General features: G+C 38.5%; 3 protein-coding genes across 3 annotated transcripts; 2 read left to right on the top strand and 1 right to left on the bottom strand.

Moving 5' to 3' along the window:
- The first annotated feature begins 3,337 nt into the window (after positions 1-3,337).
- On the top strand, positions 3,338-9,288 carry si:dkey-5i3.5 (uncharacterized protein LOC565091 homolog). Its single transcript, XM_044035268.1, has 4 exons — positions 3,338-3,503; positions 4,899-5,185; positions 7,743-7,989; positions 8,115-9,288. The coding sequence occupies exons 2-4, from the start codon at positions 4,934-4,936 to the stop codon at positions 8,474-8,476; spliced, it is 861 nt and encodes a 286-aa protein (XP_043891203.1). The 5' UTR covers positions 3,338-3,503; positions 4,899-4,933; the 3' UTR covers positions 8,477-9,288.
- A 981-nt stretch (positions 9,289-10,269) lies between these two features.
- rbm28 (RNA binding motif protein 28) lies at positions 10,270-17,708 on the top strand. Its single transcript, XM_044037064.1, has 20 exons — positions 10,270-10,619; positions 10,794-10,940; positions 11,035-11,123; positions 11,229-11,304; positions 11,511-11,603; positions 11,686-11,757; positions 12,584-12,683; positions 12,782-13,014; positions 13,100-13,166; positions 13,292-13,401; positions 13,483-13,556; positions 13,684-13,819; positions 14,177-14,241; positions 14,326-14,484; positions 14,645-14,794; positions 14,887-14,961; positions 15,030-15,159; positions 15,377-15,515; positions 16,305-16,407; positions 17,316-17,708. Exons 1-20 carry the CDS (start codon positions 10,502-10,504, stop codon positions 17,469-17,471), a joined length of 2,292 nt encoding a protein of 763 aa, XP_043892999.1. The 5' UTR covers positions 10,270-10,501; the 3' UTR covers positions 17,472-17,708.
- Positions 17,709-18,257: 549 nt separating this feature from the next.
- LOC122776274 (leptin-like) lies at positions 18,258-20,274 on the bottom strand. The gene is made up of 2 exons (XM_044036722.1): positions 19,895-20,274; positions 18,258-19,151 (listed from the first exon to the last, which is right to left on the bottom strand). The coding sequence occupies exons 1-2, from the start codon at positions 20,036-20,038 to the stop codon at positions 18,813-18,815; spliced, it is 483 nt and encodes a 160-aa protein (XP_043892657.1). The 5' UTR covers positions 20,039-20,274; the 3' UTR covers positions 18,258-18,812.
- Between the last annotated feature and the right edge of the window lie 4,476 nt (positions 20,275-24,750).

The following is a 24,750-nucleotide window of genomic DNA, read 5'->3' on the forward strand; positions in this document are numbered from 1 at the left end:
GCTGGGGATGTGGACAATCAGGACAAGATCACAAAAACAAAGCTGCACAAGCAAAGAAGGAGATGATGTGACCCTGGTTATGATTCAGGATCAACTTTTATGAAACTCTTTATTGGGCATGGTGGTAGTGGTAGGCACTGTGGCCTGACAACAAGAAGGGTCTGGGTTCTGCTGACTGAGGCCTTTCTGTGTGGAGTTTGCATGTTTTCCCATGTGGGTTTTATATCAGGTCCTTTATCGTCCTCCAGAAGGCTGAGAACATGCAGGTTACGTTAAGTGAAGTAAATTTTATTTCTATAACCCAACATCACAAACACAGGTCACCTCAAAGGGCTTTACAGTCTGTACAGCAGGTGACGCCTCCTTACCTTAGACTCTCACACTGAGTTAGGAAAAATGGGAGAAACCACAGGAAGAGCCAGAGCCAGAGTGGAGCAAATTTCCAGCCTGGGAGTTTCATAGGAGCAAATTGAATAAATGCAGGAAGAGTTCAAATGTAGGTAGTGAAATAGAACATTAACCTATTACCTATTTAATAATTTCAGTTTAATATGGGAGCAAATTGCATTTATGTACAGTATATGTACAGATCATTTGCTCTCTCATCCTCCTCCTCTTCCTCACATATACGTCACACACTGTGCATTGTGAAATTAGAATAAGACAAAGGGAGATAAGGTGACTCTAATTATTTTTATTTAATGTATTATTATTCTTTGTTACTTGTTTCATTTTTTAAATTTCTCAGTTCCACTCTTATCCCATACCCTGGTATATACAGTAGAACAGTATTTCTGATTTTCCTCTACCACAAGACGAAGTTTGCAATTCTGCCATTAATTAAATGCTAAATTGAATGTTAGTTTTAAGTTTTGATTTAAAGACCTCGAGAGAGTCAGATTGTGTGATGTCAGCAGGGAGGTTATTCCACAGGAAGGGGTATTATAGGAAAAAGCCCTGTGACCTACTGGCTTCTTATTAACTCTGTGAACATACAGGAGCACAGTGTTCTTTGAGCACAGAGCTTGAGACAGAACATTGGAATTTATTACAGGTAATAAATTCGCTGGTTGAACGGTTTTCAGATAAAGTAAGAGAGTCACGGTTGAGATGGTTTGGACCAAGGATGTTGAAGATGGAGCTGCCGGGCAGGAGGAAAAGAGAAAGACCACAGAGAGGATTCATGGATGTTGTGAAGGAGGACATGATGTCAGCTGGTGTAACAGAAGAGGAAACAAGGAACAAGACAAGATGGAGGCAGATGATCCACTGTGGCGACCCCTAAAGGGAGGAGCTGGAAGAAGAAGAAGATGTGTAAGAGGGGGTGAACCCATTTATAATTTTGGAAGTCAACAGAAGCACTTTAAAATCTGATCTGGGAGCCAATGAAGAGAAGCTAAGCTTTATTTGTTTTAATGTAGTCAGAACCTTGCTGCAGCATTTTGAAGCAACTGAAGGCTTTTGGTGTTCATATGTGGTTGGCTGCAAACAATAGAACATTACAATAATCAAATCTTGATGTGGCAATTGCATTTATTAGGGTGCAAGGACCTCGTTGATTCCGAGTAACTGGACCAAGCAGCATCTTTGTTTTGTCAGTGTAAATTTGAGTGCCAGTGTACACAGTGTCATTGGCTCCAACCTCCTGTGACCCTCAAAGGAAAAGCTGTACCACTGTAGTAAAATGGATAACAAAATAATGCCTCTGTCCAGGGAATGGACTCTTATAACTACCCTGGGGTTTACCTTTTTTCTCTTTTGCTGAGAAAAGTAAATAAAAGATTGCTGTTATCATCAACATTTGATATACAGAACATATTGCTTTGAAAGTCCAATATATGTAATTCTGCAACGCTGTTTTAAGTGCGACATTTCATCATTTAGAGTGTCGTCAAGTCACATTAGAGTGAACAGCAGCGCTAATTATCACAGTTGCAATGGATCCCAAACTGTATGAGGAGAATTGAATGTACAAGAGCGGTGCGATAAAAGCATTCAAAAAAAGAAGAAACGTCAAAGTGTCAAGGTACGAGATGCCACAACTCTCGTCCGTGAATCTGGTGTGTTTTCCATCATGGTCTGCTCACTTGTGCTATCGACTGTTTTAAAATTGTATTCTGTCACAGCTTTATTTGTTGTACGCAGCAGCCCCACCAAGTGTACATTCTGCAGATATGCCAGTTACTTTGTGAAAATCAAAACCATTATTTTTTTGTTTTTGCAGAGTCACTTGAGAACCTCTGTCACCACTGTGGATTTCAGGAGATGGATGACTCACAAAGCTAATGAAATGACATTAAACACATTAGAACATTTGACACATCCAAGTTACAGAATTGGCATATTGAATAATTTGATGGATGGGTATTGTCACAACTGAACAAGGACTTGGACCCAATTGCACGACTCGAGAGACAAAGTAAAACATAATCTTCTATCCAAATCATTTATTATGAAAAGTGCAATGAAAACACACTCATGGGGGAAAACTAACAACAACAAGGGCTAAAGCTAACAAACAAACCTCTCTTTCGAACAAAGCTGATCAACAAAAAAATACTCATTGAGGGAAAAACTACTAGCAACAACAACTACTAATAACAACTAGCAAAGGCTTGACAAAGTAGCAAACAAAGTACCAAACACTGACAAAACTTGACATTAGCACAGGGGTTTTTACTGGTTTTCAGGTTGACAAGACAAACTGGCAACATACAAAAGGAGACACAGACCATGTATATATATATATATATATATATATATATATATATATATATATATATATATATATATATATACACACACAGGTGGAAACAATCAGGGAGTGTAATATAATATATAATATATAACATAATAAATAACTAAAACCTGCTTTGTTGTAACATTTAAATGTGTAAATAATATTCTTCTGGGATTTTTATGTCCTATAGTTAGGTTTTACAAATGTGAAACTCCATAAATTAAAAATATAGAATATAAAGATCTATACATGCTTATGTCCATGTCTCGATGTTTTACAGACGTCTCTTTTACTATTGTGGTCAAAGGGAACACTTCTTTTTGAGTGTTTTTGTTGCAGTACCACGAGTGGCCACTGGAAACACATTATGGTTTTCAAGACAGAGGGGGCGGTGCTCTATCCAGTTCTTATAATACATCCATGGCGTGAGCAGCTCCATAGGAATGAACGGAGCCAAAGGGGCGGTGCTTTATCCAGTTCTTATAATACATCCATGTATACACATGGTCAATTATGCAAATTAGGTGACGTCATTTACCGTCCTTTAGGGCAGCCAATAGCTATTTTCGATACTGAGGAGTTGGCAACACAGGAGAGGGAAACAGTGAGGAGGAAGTCGGTCGAATCGTCAGCGGGGTTAAGGGTTTGACTGTGACAAGAAACACATTTAAATTAGCAGAGCTCTCGCTCCATCAGCTGTAATGTGTTTTGGAATATCCGGTGTCCTCATTTATTAGCGTTTCTGGCGCAAAAGCGAAAGCAGGTTAGTGACTCAACAAACAAACGTAACACCGTAAGCTGATAGCAAAGTTATGAAGTGGTTTTTGTAAATGTTGCTAAACAAACGACGTGTTATGTCAGAGCACGGGTTATGTGGCCGTTCTAGCTTCATTACACATATTTACAATCGACTAGCTTAAGTTCACGCAGGCGAAAGGACTTGAGTAAAACTGAGGGCTCAATTTCCATGTCTGCACTATCCTTAAATTCACACATCGCATACACCACTAACCTCAATTATGTACATGTGTGCTGTAGCTGTTCTCTCTCTCATCCAAGCAGACTTTAGATTAGAGATTGGTCTGGTAGCTTTATATTCACATCCTGCAGAGTAGTGTATACTATAAATCGTGTAATATAGTTCCACTCTTGTCATACTGCATTGCTACCTTTTGTTCATTAACTGCTTTTCATGATTTAAACTACTTTTTTTTCTTCACATCAAGTCAAATTCCTTGTGTTGTTATTACACTATTAGCAATAGGGCTGAATGATTATGGTAAAATATGAAACTGTGATTTTGATAATCAAAACAAGTTTTCTGATTTCTCAGCTTCTTGAATTTTAAATATTTTCTGGTTTATTTTCTCCGTATAACAATGAATTGGTACGCGTACTAAAGAAAAACATATATGGGTTGTATTTTTATAACATAAATAATAGTACAATTTAATAAGCTAACTGCTGTGTTTTAAATTGTGATTTTTATTTGAAAAATGATGGATTGTTCAGCCATTCCTGCCAAAAAAAAAAAAAACCCTATTTGATTATGTCAGTGAACGTGGCCTTGAGAAGATTACTGGGGAAACAATGGGACCTGTGACTAAGAGATGACTAAGTAATCTTTCAAGTTACCCCAGCATGTAACACTAGTAATGGCCTTCCCTGGAAGTCGTTAATGTAATGCTGTTGGAAGTTACTAGAATGTATCGCTGTATCTTATAAATCTTCAATTTCAACACTTGAATCTATGCTTCAACTTGGCTTATGTCGGGATGTTAGCAGCTAATTACCCATTCAAAGTTGGCTATTTATAGGGAGTCATGATAGATTATATAACACCATCCAAAACTTTGTTACAAGGAGCTGTACCATTTTAAAATAAACAAGTAAATACAAGTGATAAAATAATTCAAGTTGTAAAAAACAAACAAAACATTTCTGTAGGGTTTTGCTTTCAGTCAGTTACTGAATCGGTTCTTGTTTGATGTTATTATATTGTAGAAATTAATTAATAATACCAAAAATGATCTGCCTAATTTGGTTGGCCCTTAACTTTCACCATCATTTACTGAGATTGGCTATGCCGGCTTCCACCACTGGGGTCAGTGTTCATTCTCAAGTATAATGTTAACATAGCTCTTGTCTCTTCTTTCAGACTCTATTGTCAACTTTGATGTTCTGGGAGAAGTGATGGCAGCAGCAGCTATTTTGGCTCGAGCAACCCTGAGCAGAGGAATTACTGCCCACCGCCTCAGTAAGAATGTCACCTTTTACATAAATGAAACAGTATCTCCAGCCCCAGGATGTCAGAGCCAAGCCTCTCGAGACCATAAACCCCTCATGCTGCTGCTGCCATGGCTGGGCTCTCGACCCCAAGCTGTGGATAAGTACTGTGAAATCTACTTCCGCACTGGCTTCGATGTGCTTGTAGTGGAGAGTGAGGTAAGGACAGGGTATACTTTTTTAATTAGTTATTGGCATCATAACCACAAATAACTTCTAATCACAGAGAAGTACAAAAAATATTTGTGCAAAAATAGGCCACAATGATTCGGCCGGGGATCTGACATTTATCTTTCTTAATTGTGAATATTTGCTAGTTTCTTTGCTCCATATAGCAAAGAAATCATTAAAACGGGACTTAACAAGACACTTGAGAACATCATCATGTTGAGGTGATTAACATTTTTCTACATTTTCTGGAGTTATATGGACCAACTTACAGTTTACGGATCACAGAAATAATCGTTAGTTGTTATCAATGACATTACTTAGGATGCCTCTCCAGGGGTAAAAGAACCAAAGTCCAAGTGTAAGATGAGGTCACACTAAATACTAACTACACGTAAGCCTGTAGAGATTTTTCCTGAAAATGTTCTGTTCTTTTAATCATGCAAAATATTTTCTGGCTGTGTGTTCTAATAAATAGATTAAGAATATATACGGTATGTATGTGTATGTGTGTATGTATATATTCATTGCAGCGTTGATGAAACATGCAAATATAATAGTGATGTAGGACCTTTGCTTTGTATTGTAGATGTTTTCTGTAAACACACAACCTGAAGGTCAGGGGCCAGGTGAGGGAAACAAAACTCAACAACACAACAAATGGCTCTTTGTTTTAAAAGGTGGAGGTAGAAATATGATGCCCCACAGCTGCATACTAACGATAGATTAACCAAAAACAAAAAGAGACCCAAACCTTTTCATGAAATAGGAGTCGATGGACATGAGAAACCAGCTCAGATATTCTATATATAAAACAGAAAGTCAGTTAAAGATGTTGATTCTCTGGAGAAACAAAAAAGGAAAAAAAAGCAGTCTATTTCCAACCTGCATAATCTCCCAGTCAGGTGGATTACCCTCAGCTGTGGAGAACACAGGTGAGACCAATGCAGCTCCTGATTAACACTAAACGTGACTAAAAGACACCATCTCTTAGAGTAAGTAACTCATCTTTCAGTTTATCATATATGAGCTGAAAATGTATATAAACAAAACAAACACATAAATGTTAACAATAAATGACATTATAAGGTACTGTTCTTCTCATTCCATGTAACATACAAAAAATGTTCTCGTATCCCCACACTTGTCCAAGGAACAAGCTAAATGAAGTGTGTTTTTATGTTAACAGCCTTCTCAGTCTTTGTGCATCATCCATATCTAAAAAATCTATCTGCATTAATAAGAACAAAGTCCCCAAAACACAAGCATCACACAAACAACATTAGATCCAAAGAACAAGATAACGTGAGCTAATTATTAACCTCAGAGAATTGTGTTTTGTGAGAGTTGTACGACGATCAATATTATGAGTTCAATTTACATCACAGGGCTTAATTATGTTCTCTTTGCTCAGATCTGATCTCGTCACAGCCACTCACACAGGTGTAGAAATGATGTGCAACATACATGTCAATGCACCTCTCACACGAAATGACCCACAAGCAAGATATATGCCGCTGTCAGTGGTCCAAAGGTTCATGTTGTGGGGGATTATTTGCTCTGTGGGTCAGATGAGGATCAACCTGTGGAAAAGTACATGGAGTGTATATGGAATCACAGCAGCTGCTGGTAACTGTTAACTGTGTGCTCATCTGTTTGTGTTGTACAATTTGTTTGTGCTTATATAAATCACTTAAACTGATCTTTAAAAACAGTACTGACCTCTGCCATTCTAGATGGGAAGTAGTATTACAGCCTTAATATGACTTGCACAGTATATTTTAATTAGTTTGAGTGTTTTTTTTTATTGTTGTTTTTTTTAACCAAGTTTACTGATTTTTCAGCAGCTTGAATGTGAATATTTTCTGGTTTCTTTGCTCCATACAACAAAGAAATCATTAAAACGGATTAGGTTTGGTTTGTGGACAAAACCAGACCAGTCAACAATTTTTAGCATGTTATGGAGCAAACAACTGATTGATTAATCTAGAAAATAATCAATGCACTAATCAGTTATGAAAGTAGGTTTTTTGACCTTATCAACACTGACATTGCTGAGTGCTGTTCCTGTAGACCCTCACTGAAAATACACTCAAAATCCATACCTGTGTAAATCCACCATACTCTCCTGCACCAAGCTCTACTGCTGCCTTATTCATATAAGTTTGTCCCACTTTGGTAAATCCAAACAAAGGCTTTTAGACACTGAAGTCACAAGATAGGAGCAGGTTCAGGATGCATTCAAGGAATCTCCTTATTGTCATCACTTTGCCAAGCACACATGCAGTCCACTAAATAAATAAATGCTTGCTGCTGCCACCTTGTGGTAATAAATGATTAGGCATTGGAGTGGAAATATTTGTTTTTGTAAATGCAAACGTTCCTGAAATATTCATGAAAGTATTTTTTTTTTCTTTTAAAACTTTTTAAAATCAACCGAATAACCAAATTGTTTTACTCATGCTAATCCTTATTTCTGAGCGCTTCTATAGTCCTGTTTTTCAAATAAAGAGCCAAACGTCACCTCTACTTTGTTTCCACACATAAGGTGCAGGAGTTCCTGTGGCCGCGCTGGGGTCTGGAACACGGCGAGAGACTGCTGGAGCTGCTCCAGAGTGAACGCTTTGTATCCCGCCCACTGCTCATCCACGCCTTCTCCATCGGCGGCTACACGTTTTGTCAGCTGCTGGTTCACGTGTCTCGGGACATGCAGAAATATCAGTCATTCACAAAGAGGATCAAAGGCCAAGTCTTCGATAGCTTGGTGATCGGCTCCCTGGAGAGGATGGCTATCGGTACTGACTTCATTTAATTCATTTGAATCAGTATATGTTGTTGGGATCCACACTATAACATTCACATGCTGTATAATACTTATTTTCTGTACAAATGTGATGTGTTTTTCCTCCCCTGTGCCCAGGTTTAGGTAAGACTGTATTTCCTCGCCTGGAGACGCTGGTAAAAAAACTAAGCATGCTTTACTTTAGCATGTTCAAACAACAGACGGTGGAATACTTTAACACAAGCATCGACGTCTTTTGGAACACTCCTGTCCCGGCTCCCGCGTTGTTCTTCTTCTGCGAAAACGACGCGTTAAGCCACGCACCAACTGTGGAGGAACTGATCGAATACTGGCAGAAGCGCGGGATACCGATCACAGCGAAGAAGTGGGAGGATTCAACACATGCGGGTCACTTGAAGAGGCACCCACAAGAGTATGTGACCACTTTAGAGCTGTTCCTCCAGTCACTCGACATGGCACCACTCAAGGCCAAGATGTGAGATGGGTTACTGACGACCTAATTCCATTAACTTGATAATGCTTTTAACCTCAAAATATTTGTTTGCTTATGTCGTGTTGCTGTTACATGGGAAATCTAACTTATTTAATGTTTAAAGACAGCTCACAGGTGTTTTGGGTTTGTACAGTTTCTCATATTCCACTACAAAGTTTAGAAGCCTGGGGTTCATTTTAAACTTGGAAAGCAGTCTGTGTAAGGTCAGACTTGGGCTGCAACAATTTTCTTTATTAATCCACTAGTTGTTTCCAGAAAATCCAGAAAAATCTGGATGTCCAAATTAGTGACATCTACTGGTGAGACTGCAGAGTGTAGGCACCTCCGCTCACTCCTCCTGTTCTTTCTTTTGCTTCTGCTTTACAAATATTAAATGCAGCCTTGAGTATATAAAAGGATATTTTTAGGAAAAGCAGATGGTTTTAAACCCTTAAACGTACATATGTATGGTAGTATAGTATATTCAAATTTTACAAACAAACCATCCTAAATGTTACACATTGGAATTGAGAGACGCTGAAATCAGGAAACCCCTTTTTTATACGTATGACAACCAAACAAATGCCCACTCAAAGTCATCAATTATCCAAATAACTGGCAGTTGCTGTTCCAGCCCTATTTTAGACACAGTGCCATTATTGTCATCTATTGCAGTTCACTTAATATCTATAATGTTTACTTTATTTAATACTGTAAGTTTAATACTGTGTACACTGCAGATATATTTGGGAATATTTAATGAACTTGAACTAAAAAAACACAATAAGTGCCTTGAAGAATATCTTTTCATGTGTGTGTATATATATATATATATATGTATATGTGTGTGTATCTATACATATGTATGTATGTATGTATGTATATATAAAAAAGAGACTGTTCGTTAGTAAACATTTGCATTCAGAGCACATGGTCTCTGTTTGCCAAGGCAGTCTATTTTCACTGTGTTCACTTTTTTTCTCTGTTTACTCACAGACTAACAAAGCAGCAAGTGAGGTGAGAGTTAGGACTTGAAAACTAAAAATATTTGACGACAGAAATGTACCTTTTTACAAGTGAATGTATTTCATGAAGGTGGATTTTGAAGGTAAAATGGTGCCTTCTAACACTGAATTGCTGTATCTGACAACTTGAAGTGCAGTTATGTTTCACGACGTTGTTTGTGGTGTAGAAATAAATATTAAAACATTTTCTGAGGGCTTTTTTCACCCCCAGACTCGGAAATGAAAAAGCCAAAGGCATTTAATTTGACTATTTGCGTTTGAAGTGATTAGACTATTAATGTAGCATAGAAAAGCAGTTCAATAAGCCTGCTCTGTATCAGGATAGGGGTTATTTGATCACCTTTTACAGTGTGCATGTACTGTTGATCTTTCCAATGCCCAAATGTTCTAATTAATTTCATTTGTGAAACCTAATGCACAAATGCAGTCTTTAAAGTGTAACATTTTTGTAATTAGTGTATATTCACTACAGACTTCAGTATTGTTATAAGTATACAAACTCAAAAATCGAACTATTTAAATAGCTGTAAAAAGGTATTCAATTGTATCATTACATACACCTCTGTGTATCTTTTAGATATTTTTCCATGTCCTTAATTTATTCATTTATTTCTTTATTTACATGTTGATTTAGATATTTCGTGAGTTATTCGGTTAGTTATAGCGCCACGGTGCGGTCATCTGCTGTTGTCCATTAGCGTGTGTGACAATCTAGACTGAGGGGGGCAGCAGAGCGCCATTGATAGCTTCACATGTGCCATACTTGAAACAGGAAGAAGACGAAGAAGAAGTACTTTTCAAGATGGCTGCCCACGAGTTACCCATGATGTAAACATGCGACTTAACTCTGGCACCGAATGGCGATTAAATTAAAAGGTTCATTGTATACTGACCACTCTGGGACCGAGTAGATTAAAGTAAACTAGTAGTAAACTAGGCAACAGTTTTTTTTTTTTTGTAATTACTGAGTAATTGTTGTGCTAAAGTTAGCATCGCAACATAGAGTCATGGCAACTCAGACGTTATTCGTTGCTTCATTACCTGACACAGCCACAAACCAGCGTCTGGAGGAAATTTTCTCTGAAATTGGTCCGGTGAAGCAGTGCTTCGTCGTCAAAGAGAAAGGTGATGTTGCCACGCTCATATACTCGGGGACATTTTTAAATTAACACTAACGTAACCAGGTAGACTGTCCACTGAAGCTAAGCTGAGACAGGTCAAATAGACACTCTGACACTTGACAATTTGAGTCTTGAAATGTAAAATATACTAAACAGTTTTGTCTCCTTTACGAATCAGGTACAGAAAAATGTCGGGGTTTTGGCTACGTCACATATTCCATGGAGGACGATGCACAGCAAGCCTTGAAAACGATAAAATTGTACGACGGACAGAGGATCTCTGTGTCTGTGGCAAAGAAGAAAACAAACGATAATAAGAAAATAGGTATGAATGAAGACATGTCTCTAAAAGTAGCTGTCTGGTACTGCTGTCACACCGTGTGCCTGTAATAACCATAAACTCCATGTCTTTGATGCAGCAGCCCCAAAGGAGAATGAGGAGAAATCAAAGGGCTTCAGGAAGAACCAGCTAAAGGCAAGGCTTATCATAAGGAACCTCAGTTTTAAGGTATGGTGACATCATAAGTTGTGGATTTACAGAATGAAATACACCATTATTTTTCACTTGGTTTTATGCGTTGCAGTGAAATTAGTTTTTTTTAATGTATTTCAGTGCTCAGAAGACGACCTGAAAGGAGTTTTTGCCAAGTTTGGAACAGTTCTTGAGTCCAAAATTCCTCTTAAACCTGGTAACAATTGCTTTAATTATCACAGCCATACCCAGCAATACTTTTGAGTTGTTGTCAGTCCTGTACTCCTCAAATCGACTCTCTCTCTCTCTCTCCATATATATATATATATATATGTATATGTATATATATGTGTGTGTGTGTGTGTATATATATATATATGTGTATATATGTATATACTTTTATTTTATTTTTTTCCACCATAGATGGGAAGATGAGAGGATTTGCATTTGTCATGTTTAAAACTATGCCTCAGGCTGCAAAAGCACTGAACGCTATGAACCTGAAGGAAATTAAAGGTCAGTGACTGAGACATCTTCAAATGTTTATCTAGCTTGGACATTGTGATGCCTTTTCTAAATGTTTTTGTTTTTCTCACAGGGAGGCAGGTAGCAGTCGACTGGGCTATAGCAAAGGATAAATACATGGCCTCACAGCAACCTACAACTGCAGGTACATTTCTTAAGTCTATGAGTCGTTTTAATTTGCAAGGCGGGTCAATATAGCTTGGAAATCATATCTCTATATTTGGAGGCTATGTCACGATATATTTAAAAGGTGTTGAATCACAAAATAAAGAGAGGAGAAAATGAAATCTATTTTTACGTGAATAAACAAAACAGCAGCTCGTTCCTGTCTGTTGGATAGATCTCACTCATGTTGCAGAATTATGCTCTTCGTTCTCATGAAGTATGTAGGTTGACAGAAAGTCAGTCCCTCCAGGTGTCTGTAAAGTCGCTAAATACAGTATGCACACGGAAACAGCACTAAACGTAAACAGACAGACATTATTTCCCTTTGTTTCCCATTTCATTCTGTCTCCATTTCTGTTATTATATCTGTAAACTGTCTTCTCTGTTTTTGGTGGAACGTTACAGCACAACTTACAGCTCTGGTGTATGTGCTACAGTGTTTTTAGTCATTTCAGGAGGTTCCGTGTAGATGGAGATATTTCTTACGATGGCGTCTTTACAAGGAACTTTTTGAAAACGGCAAAGAAAAAGATGGTTTATGTTTCACGCCGTTTCCGTCTGGACGTGGCCTAAACATCATACAAAAACAGATCAGATTATAAAACCTTAAAACCAGAAAAAGTCATCACAGATGCCTTCGACGATATCCCAAATCTAAGACTTGTCTTAGATTTATCTTGTCTCATTTCACAATATTGATATACTATTCATATATTCCCCAGCCCTATTTGCAACACAATAAGCTCCCTCGTATGCATTAGATTGTATATACAGAGAGCATAAACAGTGTTGTATCTGTATCTCAGGAAATAAGAGTACAACAGAGGATGCTGCAAAACAGCCAGACCCTGAAAAGGATGAAGAAAAAGAAGAAGAAGAAAAACCAGCAGCACCTCCAAAGAAAAAGTATGAATCGGAGTGTCTTTCTTTCTTTCTTCCTGTTCATATACACTATGTTTGAATCAAAACTTACATGGCTGATTTCATGCTACATCTCTCCACAGAGTTGCTGCAAAACCAGTTGTGCAGCAGGAGGAGGAATCCCACTCAGAAGATGATGATGATGATGACGATGAGGACGACGACGACGATGATGATGATGATGAAGATGAGCACAAAGAACAAGACGGTGAGGAAGAGCAGGAGGAGGATGATGAGAATGATGATGATGACGAGAGTAACCTCGATTCGGACGATGATGATGATGGAGATGATGATGAAGAAGAAGAGGAATCAGGTATAAATTGTCATCTTGTGTTTTTGCACATGATATGCACATAATAATGTTGATGATTAAACCCAGCTTGTCTGGTGCTCTTTAGCCCAAAAGAAAACCCCCAAAAAACTCCTCCCTTCAGATGTGAAAGAGGGCAGAACCATTTTCATCAGGTCGGTGATCCTTCTCTCTCCCTAATATCGAAACCTCTTCTTTTTTCAGTGTGTCATTTATCATGTCACTTATTGGTTACACAATCACCATCATCATCCCCTTTTCTTCCTCCGGGCTGATCTAGGAACCTGTCCTTTGACACAGAGGAAGAGGGTCTTGAGGAAATTCTCCTGCGTTATGGAGAGCTTAACTACATCAAGATTGTTGTCCATCCAGACACAGAACATTCGAAAGGTTAGTCAGGGGTGGCTGACTAAAACACCATATTTTCATGAAAGAAAATCATTTCATTTTAAAGTTGTTTTGCATTTCTAGGTTGTGCATTCGCTCAGTTTAAGACAAAAGAGGCTGCAGACAAATGCATAGCTGCAGCTCAGGATGAGGCGGAGGTAAACTGAATCTAATCCTAAAACTAACCCTAAATATTCCCCTTATCTTCACTATTATGTGATGGTTTCCTCCTGTTTTTGTGTGTAGTACTTTGAGGTGACCATTCACTATTTTTGTCTGTTGCAGAATGGCGGCATCCGTGTAGATGGCAGGAAGCTGATGATTGTGGCAGCAGTGAGTAGAGAGGACGCCGCCAAGCTGAAGGTCGATAAAGTGAAAGTGGAGACAGGCACCAGGAACCTGTACCTGGCCAGAGAGGGATGTGAGTACACCCAGTTAATAATGCTTTGGTTTTATCACTCATTCTAACTCCACCAAGAAGGTTATATTGTGGTCCACAGTTATTCATGTGTGAGCAGCTTGAGCTCAAAAAGTAACCAATGGATTTGGATTAAATTGTCTTTCCCAAATGAATCATGATGCAAATGTGGATTAGTCTATAATAGCAATGAGATGTTTTCCCCAAATTGTTTAGTCTTTATTTTATGTACTATTACACATTACATTTATAAACCAAGACTTCTCTATGTGAGATGCAAAACTAGGAAAAGCCACATCTGACTAGAACAATGCATATTAAAAACACCGCATGGTCTTTTCTTCTGCCTCCAATACCCAGTGATCCGAGCTGGAACTAAAGCTGGAGAGAATGTGTCTGAAGCAGACATGATCAAACGAACCAGAGTATGTATATGATTTTTCCCATACATTTTAAAATGCTCTCTCTTAGTTTTATACTTATATTTATGTTTTGTCTGTTTCTCTTAGTTTGAAGAAATAAAGAGGACCAAGCTTCGGGACATCGGTGTGTTTGTGTCCAAGACTCGTCTGTGTGTCCATAACCTGCCCAAATCAGTGGACAACAACAAACTCAAATTACTCTGTCTTCAAGCCAATAAAGGAGTCAAAGGAGTTCGTGTCACAGAGGTGAGACATCGTGATCTGCAGACCAGATATTTTATTGTATAATAGTTTTGTTGCCATGGCATTGACTGCTATGGAATTACTATAAAATGTCCAGTAGGAGGTGTTGTTGTCATCCTTGTTCATGCTGTTTGTATGATGTACCTTCTGTGTGTCTCTAAAGTGTCGGGTGATGTATGACAAAAAGCCAGTGAAGGGCCAGGCGACGGGACAGTCGTTAGGTTACGGTTTTGTCCAGTTCCACGACCACGAACATGCTCTCAGCACACTCCGTCACCTCAACAACAACCCTGATATCTTTGGTGCAAACAAGGTGCATTTTATATATACTTTTGACGGGTCATTAAAAGTACCAGTGTATTAGAGGCAGCCTTTTCAAAATGTCCTTTCTTTGTCATCGTGCAGAGACCTATCGTCGAATTCTCCCTGGAGGATTCAAGGAAACTCAAAATGAAAGAATTGCGACAACAAAAGAACAAGGTATGTTCAGTTTGTGTTAGAGCTACTGTCGTTTTTCAAACGGATTCTAACCCGGGTTTTCTTTGCAGCAATTTTCCCAAAATCGTCCCTTTAAAGGAGGAGCAAAACCTCAGGCACAGGCAGGCAGAGATGGAAAAGGCTTCAAGGAAGGTGGAAGTAAACCACAGACCTCATCAGGGCTGACAGGAAATGAGAGAGGTATGAAATCAGTGTAAGGCATTTAGGCATGGGGCATTTGATGCAGAGGGTTTGTTATTATCCTGGATACATCTAACTCTAAAGGTGTTACCTGATATATTTTCACAGGACAGTACGACGACAGGCAAACTAGTGTTAAGGAGAAACCATGTAAAAACCTTTTCATCATTGCTGTTACATTTGTATTGAGCCCCCACATCTTCTCTGTGTTCATCAGCTCCCCTTAAAAACCAGAAAAAGGGCCCACACCACACTGGCTTCAAGACGCAGCCTGAAGTTGAACACATTGACCTGGAGAACGGAAAGAAACGAAGGAAGATTCTACCTTTTCCTTCTCATCGTGGACCAAAGATCAGGTAATAAGCCACTCGTCTCCCGTTTACAATACCTGTGAAAATCATAATGCATTACATTTTAAGGTTCAAAAATGCTGTGACATACAGTATTCTTAAATAGACACACGTAACAAGAAACACGCGCACACTCAGAAAAAAACCCCACACAAAATCTAAGTTTAACAAGTTTTCATTGAATTTTTGAAAACAAACATTCCACAAACTGTAAACTAAGCAGGCAAAAATCTCATTATTATAAACTAAATGAGAAATAAACAATGAATGCCCTGCTGAATTCACCAGAAATACATAATGCTGAGTCTGACTCCTTTAAATTAAGAGTGCTTTACACCCTTAATTAAGAGTTAAGAGTGCTTTACACACTTATCTCCTGTGTTTCATTGAAGTAAAGTGCCTTCACACCCACGCAGAGCTGTCATCAGTGGCACCGCATCTCACTGCGTGTCCGAGATGACACAAGAAACATCAACAGATATAATAAAAAATACATGTTGAAGAAATGATCACTTAGGTATGCAAATTTTTAATCATTGATTTAATTATTTGGCACTTTTTCCACTGGACATTTTGGCCTTTGACAATTTTTTCTCTTTTTTTCTTTACTTTATTAAAAAGCTCACTTCTTCCAATCCAGAATTTAACAAATAAAACATGCCTGGTTCATTTGTTTAAGTAAAACACATTTGAACTGTCTTGTAAAACAGCTGCTAAACATTTGAAAATATAAACTATATCATGGTGATGTCATCAGGGAGCGTCAGATAGACTGTGTGCTTCTGTCTTTTTCAGGATGAGGGATAAAGGAAAGCAGCAAGGTCCGCCACCCAAGAAAGCCAAACCTGGTTCCAACAGAAGACGGCAAATGGAAAAGCCCATGCAGCCCAGAAACCAGGTTTGTGTATATTCTGTTTATCGATTTCCAGCCGGATTTTCCAGTCACTGGCCAGTTTTGTAACTTGCAAATAAAAAGGTTTTTTTTTTAAACCCAAATACAAATACAACACAGACAGATTCACAATATTAGTTCAGTGTTTCCACCTGGAGAAAATAGAGGAACTTTAGCGTTTAAGTGCATCATTTTCACAAAGGCTTGAAAAGTCACTTCTGGTGAACAGTGCTGAAGTGTAGATCAGTTAAAAAGACTTAACAATCCTAAAAACGTGGGTTAATCTCCAACAGTTACCAGGGAAATGTCTAAAATCTCAATATTTAATATTTAGAAACAAACCCTGTCACTGTATTTCAGTCCAGTGTCAGACGGAGTACTGAGCAAATACTTTTAGTTAACTGATTCTATTGATGATTGACTCCGCCCACGTTGAGTAGGTAGTATTTTGTAGTGGAAAACCAGCCTGTGCTGTGCTGTGCTAAGGCGAGCTGATCAGGGAGGCTCTAAACTTGAAATAATTGGGTCCATTTCTACATTTTGTTTCCCAAATATATTTTCTAATCCATGCACAGTGAATTAGAAAATTAGAATTCAGATGCAGAGGAGAGAAGTGTTGATTGTCTGCGATGATGATCAGTGTCTGTAGCAGAGGAGGTACTGAAGATCAGCCAATGTTCTAGGTTTTTGCTAATGTATTCGTTTTAGCGCTTGTTGGCTAATAAGATTAACAATCAGCATCATACACTGTCAGTACAACACCATTATTCTGCCTGTTGGAAAGGTTTACACGGTGTAGGCCTTTAATCTCAAGGACCTTAACCTTTTAATAAAGTTGCCTATCAGTTTGGTGACACGTTTATTTGTTTGACCTCACAGTTCTATTTACTTTGTCCTTTCCGTTTCTAACACAGAAGGGAGCAGCAGCAGCAGCAGCAGCAGCGAAGAAGCCGTTCAAGAGCAGAGACGGAGACCGCTTCGACAGCCTGGTGGAGCAATACAAGAAGAAGCTCATCAGTCACACTGACAAGAGTGCCACTTACAAAAGAAACAAGTGGTTTGATGCTTAATGCGTGTGTGTGTGTGTGAAACAGAATATGCTGGACTCTTTTTATAGTGACAATAACACTTCATGGATGTTCACGTGTTAGTGTTGTGTCAGCTTGTACAGTTTAAGATGCCAGAGTGTTAAACTGAACTGTCCCTTTAATCGTTCTATCGCTGTAAAGACAAACTGAATTCTACAGTATAAGGATGCCGTTTTTTTTCCTTGTGTACATGTCTTTTTAATTAAATGTTCAAACTAACTTCAGTTTGTGTTTTTATTGTTGGTCTTCACATGTGTGTTTGGTTGCCACAGTGTTTATGCATTCAGTGAAAAACACGAGTTAATCATAAGCTGATAACTGGATAAACACTTCCCATAAAAACGCCCACCACTGAATGTCATTCTCACTTTATTTACGTTTCTCTCGTGACTCATCACTGACAAACCTGCGTATACAAAAAACAAAAATATATATATATATATTGCATTACAAATGTATTATAATATAGTTCCAAAAATATATATATATATATATAAAAAAAACCATTTGGCTATAAATAAATTCCAGTTCTTACACATTCTGTTTCTTTCATTTCTTCCAAACATGACATCATCGTACAACATGATCGACTCAGCGTTAGTGGCTGAATCTGTGTGTAGATTGTTTGCTCACGCATCCATGACGACGTCACATCAGAGCAGAAAAATACAAAGTATAAGAGCAGCTCAAGTATGTTTGTGTGCAAAGCCCAGGGCCGGCCCAAGCATTTATGGGGCTCCTAAGCTGAATTTGATTTAGGGGCCCCCGACCACCTCAGAGTAGCCGGTACTGGACTATTATTGATACAAATATAACACTATAGTTAAACTAAGTGGTGATACTGAACTTGAACTTAACAAGTAAACCAGTTTAATGACTTTGGTTTTTTAAAACTTCGAACAGTGCATTTGATGATCAAACCTCAACTTCAAAAATAAACCCAAATAATTTAAGCTCAACACTATTTAGATATGTAAATATATCGGAAAATATCTAGATTTCTTTAGCGTGTACAATTCTCCACACGGTCTCATGCTTATGCTTAAACCTGTGGTAAGACCTTCTACAGCGAGACGTGCCGATGGAAAGACAATACTTTGGTACAAAATACGTGTTTTCTGAATCAAGTAGGCAAATAAATACATAAAGTATATAAATAAGTGCATATTAAAGAGCACATTTCCTTCAGTGGAGAAAAGTCCAACATGGCCAGGAGGCAATGGCAAGTGTGACATCACTGATGCAAGACTTGTCCAAAACATGAGGCCTGACGGCGTATAAATATGACTCAGAGTGTTGTTGGTTGTTCTTTTTTTTTTTCTCTCAGCAAGACTCAAGATGTTCCAGCTTCTTTAGCAGCAGTTTGAGGAACTCCTTCACTCTCATGAGAGCTTCAAAGCTCACCGTGTGAATGAACTCCTTCTGACTCTGGAGCCTCTGCAGCGCCTCCGGCACCGAGGGTTTGGGCTGCTGCCCGCTGCAGTGGTCCTGCCTCCACTGATCCAGGAAACCTGTCAGCGATGAGATGTCACTCTTGATCTGGTGGACGCCGCTGAGGCTGTCGGAGATCAGGCTGTTGTAACCGTTCAAGACCATCAAGATGGAGGGCAGTCCGTCCAGGTCTTCAGCAGTAGCTGGACTGAGTGTCCGGCCTGCAGGGAACTGCACAGAGAGAACATGAGTCAGCAAAAAGTCAAACAAAAAAAAAGTGGCAGTACTTAAGATAAAAATGCAAACTGAATCATAAACAAAATGTCAATCATTTAGAGAAAAACTGTTAAAGTGACTTGAAACCGGATGTCAAAATGGATGCAGTCTCCTGGCACATAGGAAGCAGAGCAGCCACTAGGGGGCGACTCCACTGAATTTAAGTCTATGGGAAATTGAGCCTCTACTTTTTACTTGATTTATAACATCAGTAAACATTTTCCTGAGGAGTTAAGGAGCTTAATCACTAGTTTCGGTTCTTTTTCAATAGAATATAATGTCAATTTATTTAGTTATGTTCCCATGTCGATGATAAGATATGGCACACGTGAGTGACTGACAGAACTGATAGGTGCCTGGTTGCATGGAATTCTCGTGTTTATTTAGTTAACAGTCTATACATTCAAAAAAAATTTAATTTAAAAGTCTGACAGACATTTCGAGTGACGTTTTAGTGGCAAGAATTGACAATACTACCTGTCACTATGTTTCTTTAAGCGTAGAATCACAAGAAAAGTGTGGTTTTCATGGCCTTAGAATCAGCCTTTTAGTCTTGCACCGCCGTGTTACAGACAAACCATCGACATCCTTTCTGTTGTACCAAGGCCACCGAAGTTTCCTGTTAGGCTTGGGAAATTTGGCGGCGTGACCTGAGCTATTCTTCCAAACCTGTCCTTTAAAAAAAAAATCAGTCATACCTGGAAGTCTTTGTCCAGTCTGACCACCAGCTGCTCTGCCAGTCTCTTCACTTTGGATTTCACCTCCACCGGCAGTGGAGCAGCTGTGCACATGCTCAAAAGTTGCAGCAGGGAAAGCAGAATGGCCAGAGTGTAGTCCATCATGTGACGCGTTATTCTCCAAAATCAGAGGAGCAACGATTAATCCTGCGAGGTGACGAGAGACAGAGACAGAGACAGAGAGAGAGAGAGATTATGCAGATTATTCTACCTCTTGATGCTTTTCTGTCGCTCTCCATCTTCCACTTGGCATCTGGCCATGGTGTCATCCCACCAGGTATGAGCTCATATCAGCATGTCGTCAGTTTGGACTTCTAAACTCACTTCCTCCCACTGGTCGATTTTACACAATATGTTTAAATTGTGGCAACAAATATTTGGAATAGAGACACCTGTGAATTCCTGGGCTGTGCTGCCGGTACAAAGATCACACACTGTCATTATCAACCCCCAGTTTTTTCCCCCCCCAGTTTGTCTCTGAAGAGTCAATAGATAGGGTGAGCTCATAAAAACATAAAAAGCATTTAAACACAAACATATGTATATATATATATATATATATAAATATATAACAAAGACAGTGATAGATAGCTGAAGAAGATGAGATGGAGAGGAGAGTTGACCTTACCTTGGCTGGTGTCTGTGTGTATGCCACTGTTAGGCTCCATCAGTGTATCTTATAGTGGAGGGATGTTGAGTCATCTCTTACTCACCTCACTCTGACCCCCCGCTTCCCCACTCATCCACCCCCGCAGTCCCCATCTCAAACCCCACAAGCCCTTGAGGAGATGGGGATATGCAATACATATATTTTACTTTTTTACTAAAATCCAATCCACCATTAATCAAACTTTAAGGGGGAAACAAGTGTGGATGCACTTGTTTCCCCCCTAAAATACCCCGGAAAGAGTTAAAATAAGTTATATACGACCATTAAACATAGACGTTAAGTCAACAATAACTTTTAAGTCGTTGGAAAAACACAGATAATCCAAGATTACACCACAGCATTTTAATATTTAAAGACGGGGATGAAAGCAATAGTTGGAATAATTCCAACATCTTCGAAACAAAACAGAGGGCGTAACATGTGTTTTCAACAAATTTTCATAGTTGGCAAAAAAGTATAAAAACATGTGTAATCCAGGATTATACATGTTAATGTTGCTGTTAATGTGTATTCATTAAAGAGAGGGATGAAAGTAATACTTTAAATATTTTTAATGTCTTCAAACCAAAACAAAAGAGTTGAACATGTTTTGTTGGAAAATTCCACTAAGAACAATATTTTCATTTTTTTTTTTCAATGATGGGAAAATTACAACAGCTAATCCAGAATTACACCACATGTTGACATTCCTGTTCTTCTTATTATACTGATTCATCAAAGACGGGCTTGAGCTATACTGCAACATTTTCTACTGCATTTTTAATAGTTGGCAACAAAATACTAGGTTAGAGCAAAACCACGTCTTTATATTCCTGTTGATACTGCTTCATTTGAGGAAGTGATAAAAAAAGTATTACTTATTTAAATTTCTAATGCCAATAAACTTTTCCATGGAAAAGTTGCTGTGAGTCAACAACTTTTACAGTTAATCCAGGATGACACCACTTTTTATTCAGATTAAACGTCTTTAACTTCATTGAATGAGAAAAGTGTTGAACATGACCGTTGAACAAAGACCGCAGGAGAACGGGGGATAACTCAACAGTACGTTCAGTGGTGAAAAACACCTCAAAACCAAAGTTTGACAAACTTTATTAATTAATAAACATGTGCCATTTTTTTTCTTCCAATCTTGTGATCACCACGGAAACGTTTGCAGCTTTACTGAGCTTGGCCTGGGCCTCGTATGTCACGTCCTGTTGTGACTTCTCTGAGCGTTGCATAATGTCGTGAGGGTCACTATTTATTCAGCGTGTACCAAAACACAGCGTGTCTGAGTGCACACACGCACATGCAGCAAAAACAGTTAGTCACTCACTGTAAAAACTGTATTTAGGTTGGTTTTCTTTTTTAAAGTCACCAAAATCATTGGGATGTATAGAGTATACTGTATCTGTATCTAGAGGAGCTGCAATGTATAGATCCATATCTTTATATTGATCATTGTATCATATGTTCAGACTATTCAATAATTAGCATTATCTAGTACGCAACCTACTCACACTGGATTATTTACCGTAAATGACATCATTATGTATATACATATATATATATATATATATATATATATATATACATATACAGTATATATATATATACATATATATATACATAAACATCTATATATATTCATATTTTTGACCTAGTAAAGGTGTAAAGGTGTGTGTATAGAAGAATAAATTAAAATACTACATACATTCTCACATGGGCACATATGCATTCATCAATTTCAATAAACCTGAAGATAAATAAATGAATAAATAAATAAATAAACCACATCGTCATCATTATTCATTGAATTGAACTGAATAATAAACCGTATGGAATAACTGCTCGGAAGTTCCACTAAAATACAGCATAAGCAGTGGAGAAACTCCTAAATCGTGGTAATGTAGAGCATAACTGTCAGTTTGGAGTACCTCAATGACACAGTACACAGTTGTTATAGTAAATATACACAGTACACAACAACGACGTGTGAAGTAGCCCGGTGGTCGCTTCGAGAGAATCCCCGTTGTGTTTATTTAACCTTGAGAACGACGACAGCATTTTCACACGTCAGCGTTCAGACGCACGGACGTCTCAGTGAAACACAACCGCATTGTTATGTGGTGTAATAAGAGAGTCCATGTGTTTGTAATGCAGGCCATCTGTGCTTTGTTTTTGTTTTTTTTTAAATGGTCACATTTCGAGCGGTAAATTTTCTTAGCATTTATTTCTTTTGTTATTTGCTCTCATTTAATGCTATTCCTGAGAAACTGAAAGTTTCTCTTTCTCTGAAGCATGAAGAGGTCAACAAGGTCAGAGCGCGCGCGCGTGTGTGTGTGTTATTACTTCTTTACTGACCTTGTGGGGACCAGGAGTGTTAGAAGAGACCAAATCCTGGTCTTAATAAAGCAGAACCATATGTCATGGTTATGTTTAGTGCTAGGATTGTGGGGTTACAAGTTAGTTAGGTTAAGGTGCACAATTGTGTGTGTGTGTGTGTGTGTGTGTGCTGTGGGTATTATGTTGTGACGACCTAAACACACAAATTGCATGTGTGTGTGTGTGTGTGTGTGTGTGTGTGGTCTGCAGGAAACACATCGCAGCAGCATGATGGTGAGTTCAGTTTTCTCTCAAAGTAATTTACAGTAAATCCTACTGCCTATTAGCTCATGCACATGCACCGACTTGCTGACAGCGCACAGATACCGGAGGTCTCCCGAAAACTATTAACACATGGACACTGTGATACTCACGCATGGCTGAAAATCTCAAAATTGTTGGGAAAAAGAAACACTGGAGGACATATTTCTGGGAAGGAAAGTGAATGGGCGACAGAGTGCATGCCACTTGGTCTTGCGAAGGGAATTAGTGTATTAATCATGACAGGAAAAACACACACGAAGGAATGAAATGAATGATAGTTGGATGAATAGTTTTCCAAATATTGGTCAAAGTTTCTTCAGGTTTGTTTGGAGGCTTTTTTCGGGTCAGCGCAGCTCCTCTCTTGCTGGTAACACAGGCAGCTGACATCTGGGATGAATCAAAAGTGCGTTCTGCAAGGACTATTTTTAAATCAAGATTTTGACTGCCAGTATGTGACGTCTCAGAATGACCTCACAGTAAAATATGCACGACAGCACGCAAACAGATTTATCGTTTTTCAGTTTTGTGTCAGGTTTATGTCAGTTAATGAAAACGTTTATGATTCACAAATAGGATTTACATGTTTATGTTACTGCCACACACTTTGCAAACAATAAACGGACTGTACACAGCAAAACTATACAATGTTTTTTGCAGGTAATAGAACAGTTACATTTAAACAATTATCTTCATCGCTTATTTCAACCCGAACAAAATGAAAGAGGTCGTTTTGTTGATGTCCACAACTCACATTTTGCAATAAACCTAATGAAAAGACTATATAATTCAGCTTCAGGATACTCAAACTATTGAATTGAAATATTAACGCTGTTTTCCCTATGTGTGTGTGTGTGTGTGTGTGGGTCATCTCTGTGTTCTCTGGTTTCCTCCCACAGTCCAACAACATGCAATATGAGGATTAGGTCAATTGGACACTCTAAACCAGGGGTGTCAAACATACGGCCCGGGGGCCAGAACCGGCCCGCCAGAGTGTCTAATCGGCCCACAGGATGAATTTGTTAAAATTTCACACTAATCTAAACGTAATGTCAAATGCTCCAGATACCCGTGACTAAATGTTTGTGCCTTTATAGATCCAGTGTGCTGTGTAAATAGTAAATTTAGGCATGATATTGTTGAAATTGCACTTATTTCTCAAGAAATTTCATGTTTTGTAAAATTATCCTTCAGTAAATATAAAACAAAGGAGAAAAAACAAAGGGGTTCTTGTTGTTCATAGGTTATTATGCTATTATTTTACTATTTTTACTGGTCCGGCCCCCTTGAGATCAAATTGTGCTGTATGTGGCCCCTGAACAAAAATGAGTTTGACACCCCTGCTCTAAACTGACTGTAGGTGTGAGAGTTAATGATTGTTCTCCATATTTGCTCTTGGCGCCCCCCACAGCTGGGAAACGGTAATCAAATATTCAACTCAGCTCATATAAATGTTTGCACATCATATGCAAATAGTTTGAATCACTTGCTCAACAAACATAAACGAGATGACTTACTT

This window comes from Solea senegalensis, linkage group LG10, assembly GCF_019176455.1.
Source record: "Solea senegalensis isolate Sse05_10M linkage group LG10, IFAPA_SoseM_1, whole genome shotgun sequence".
Classification (NCBI taxonomy): Eukaryota; Metazoa; Chordata; class Actinopteri; order Pleuronectiformes; family Soleidae; genus Solea; species Solea senegalensis.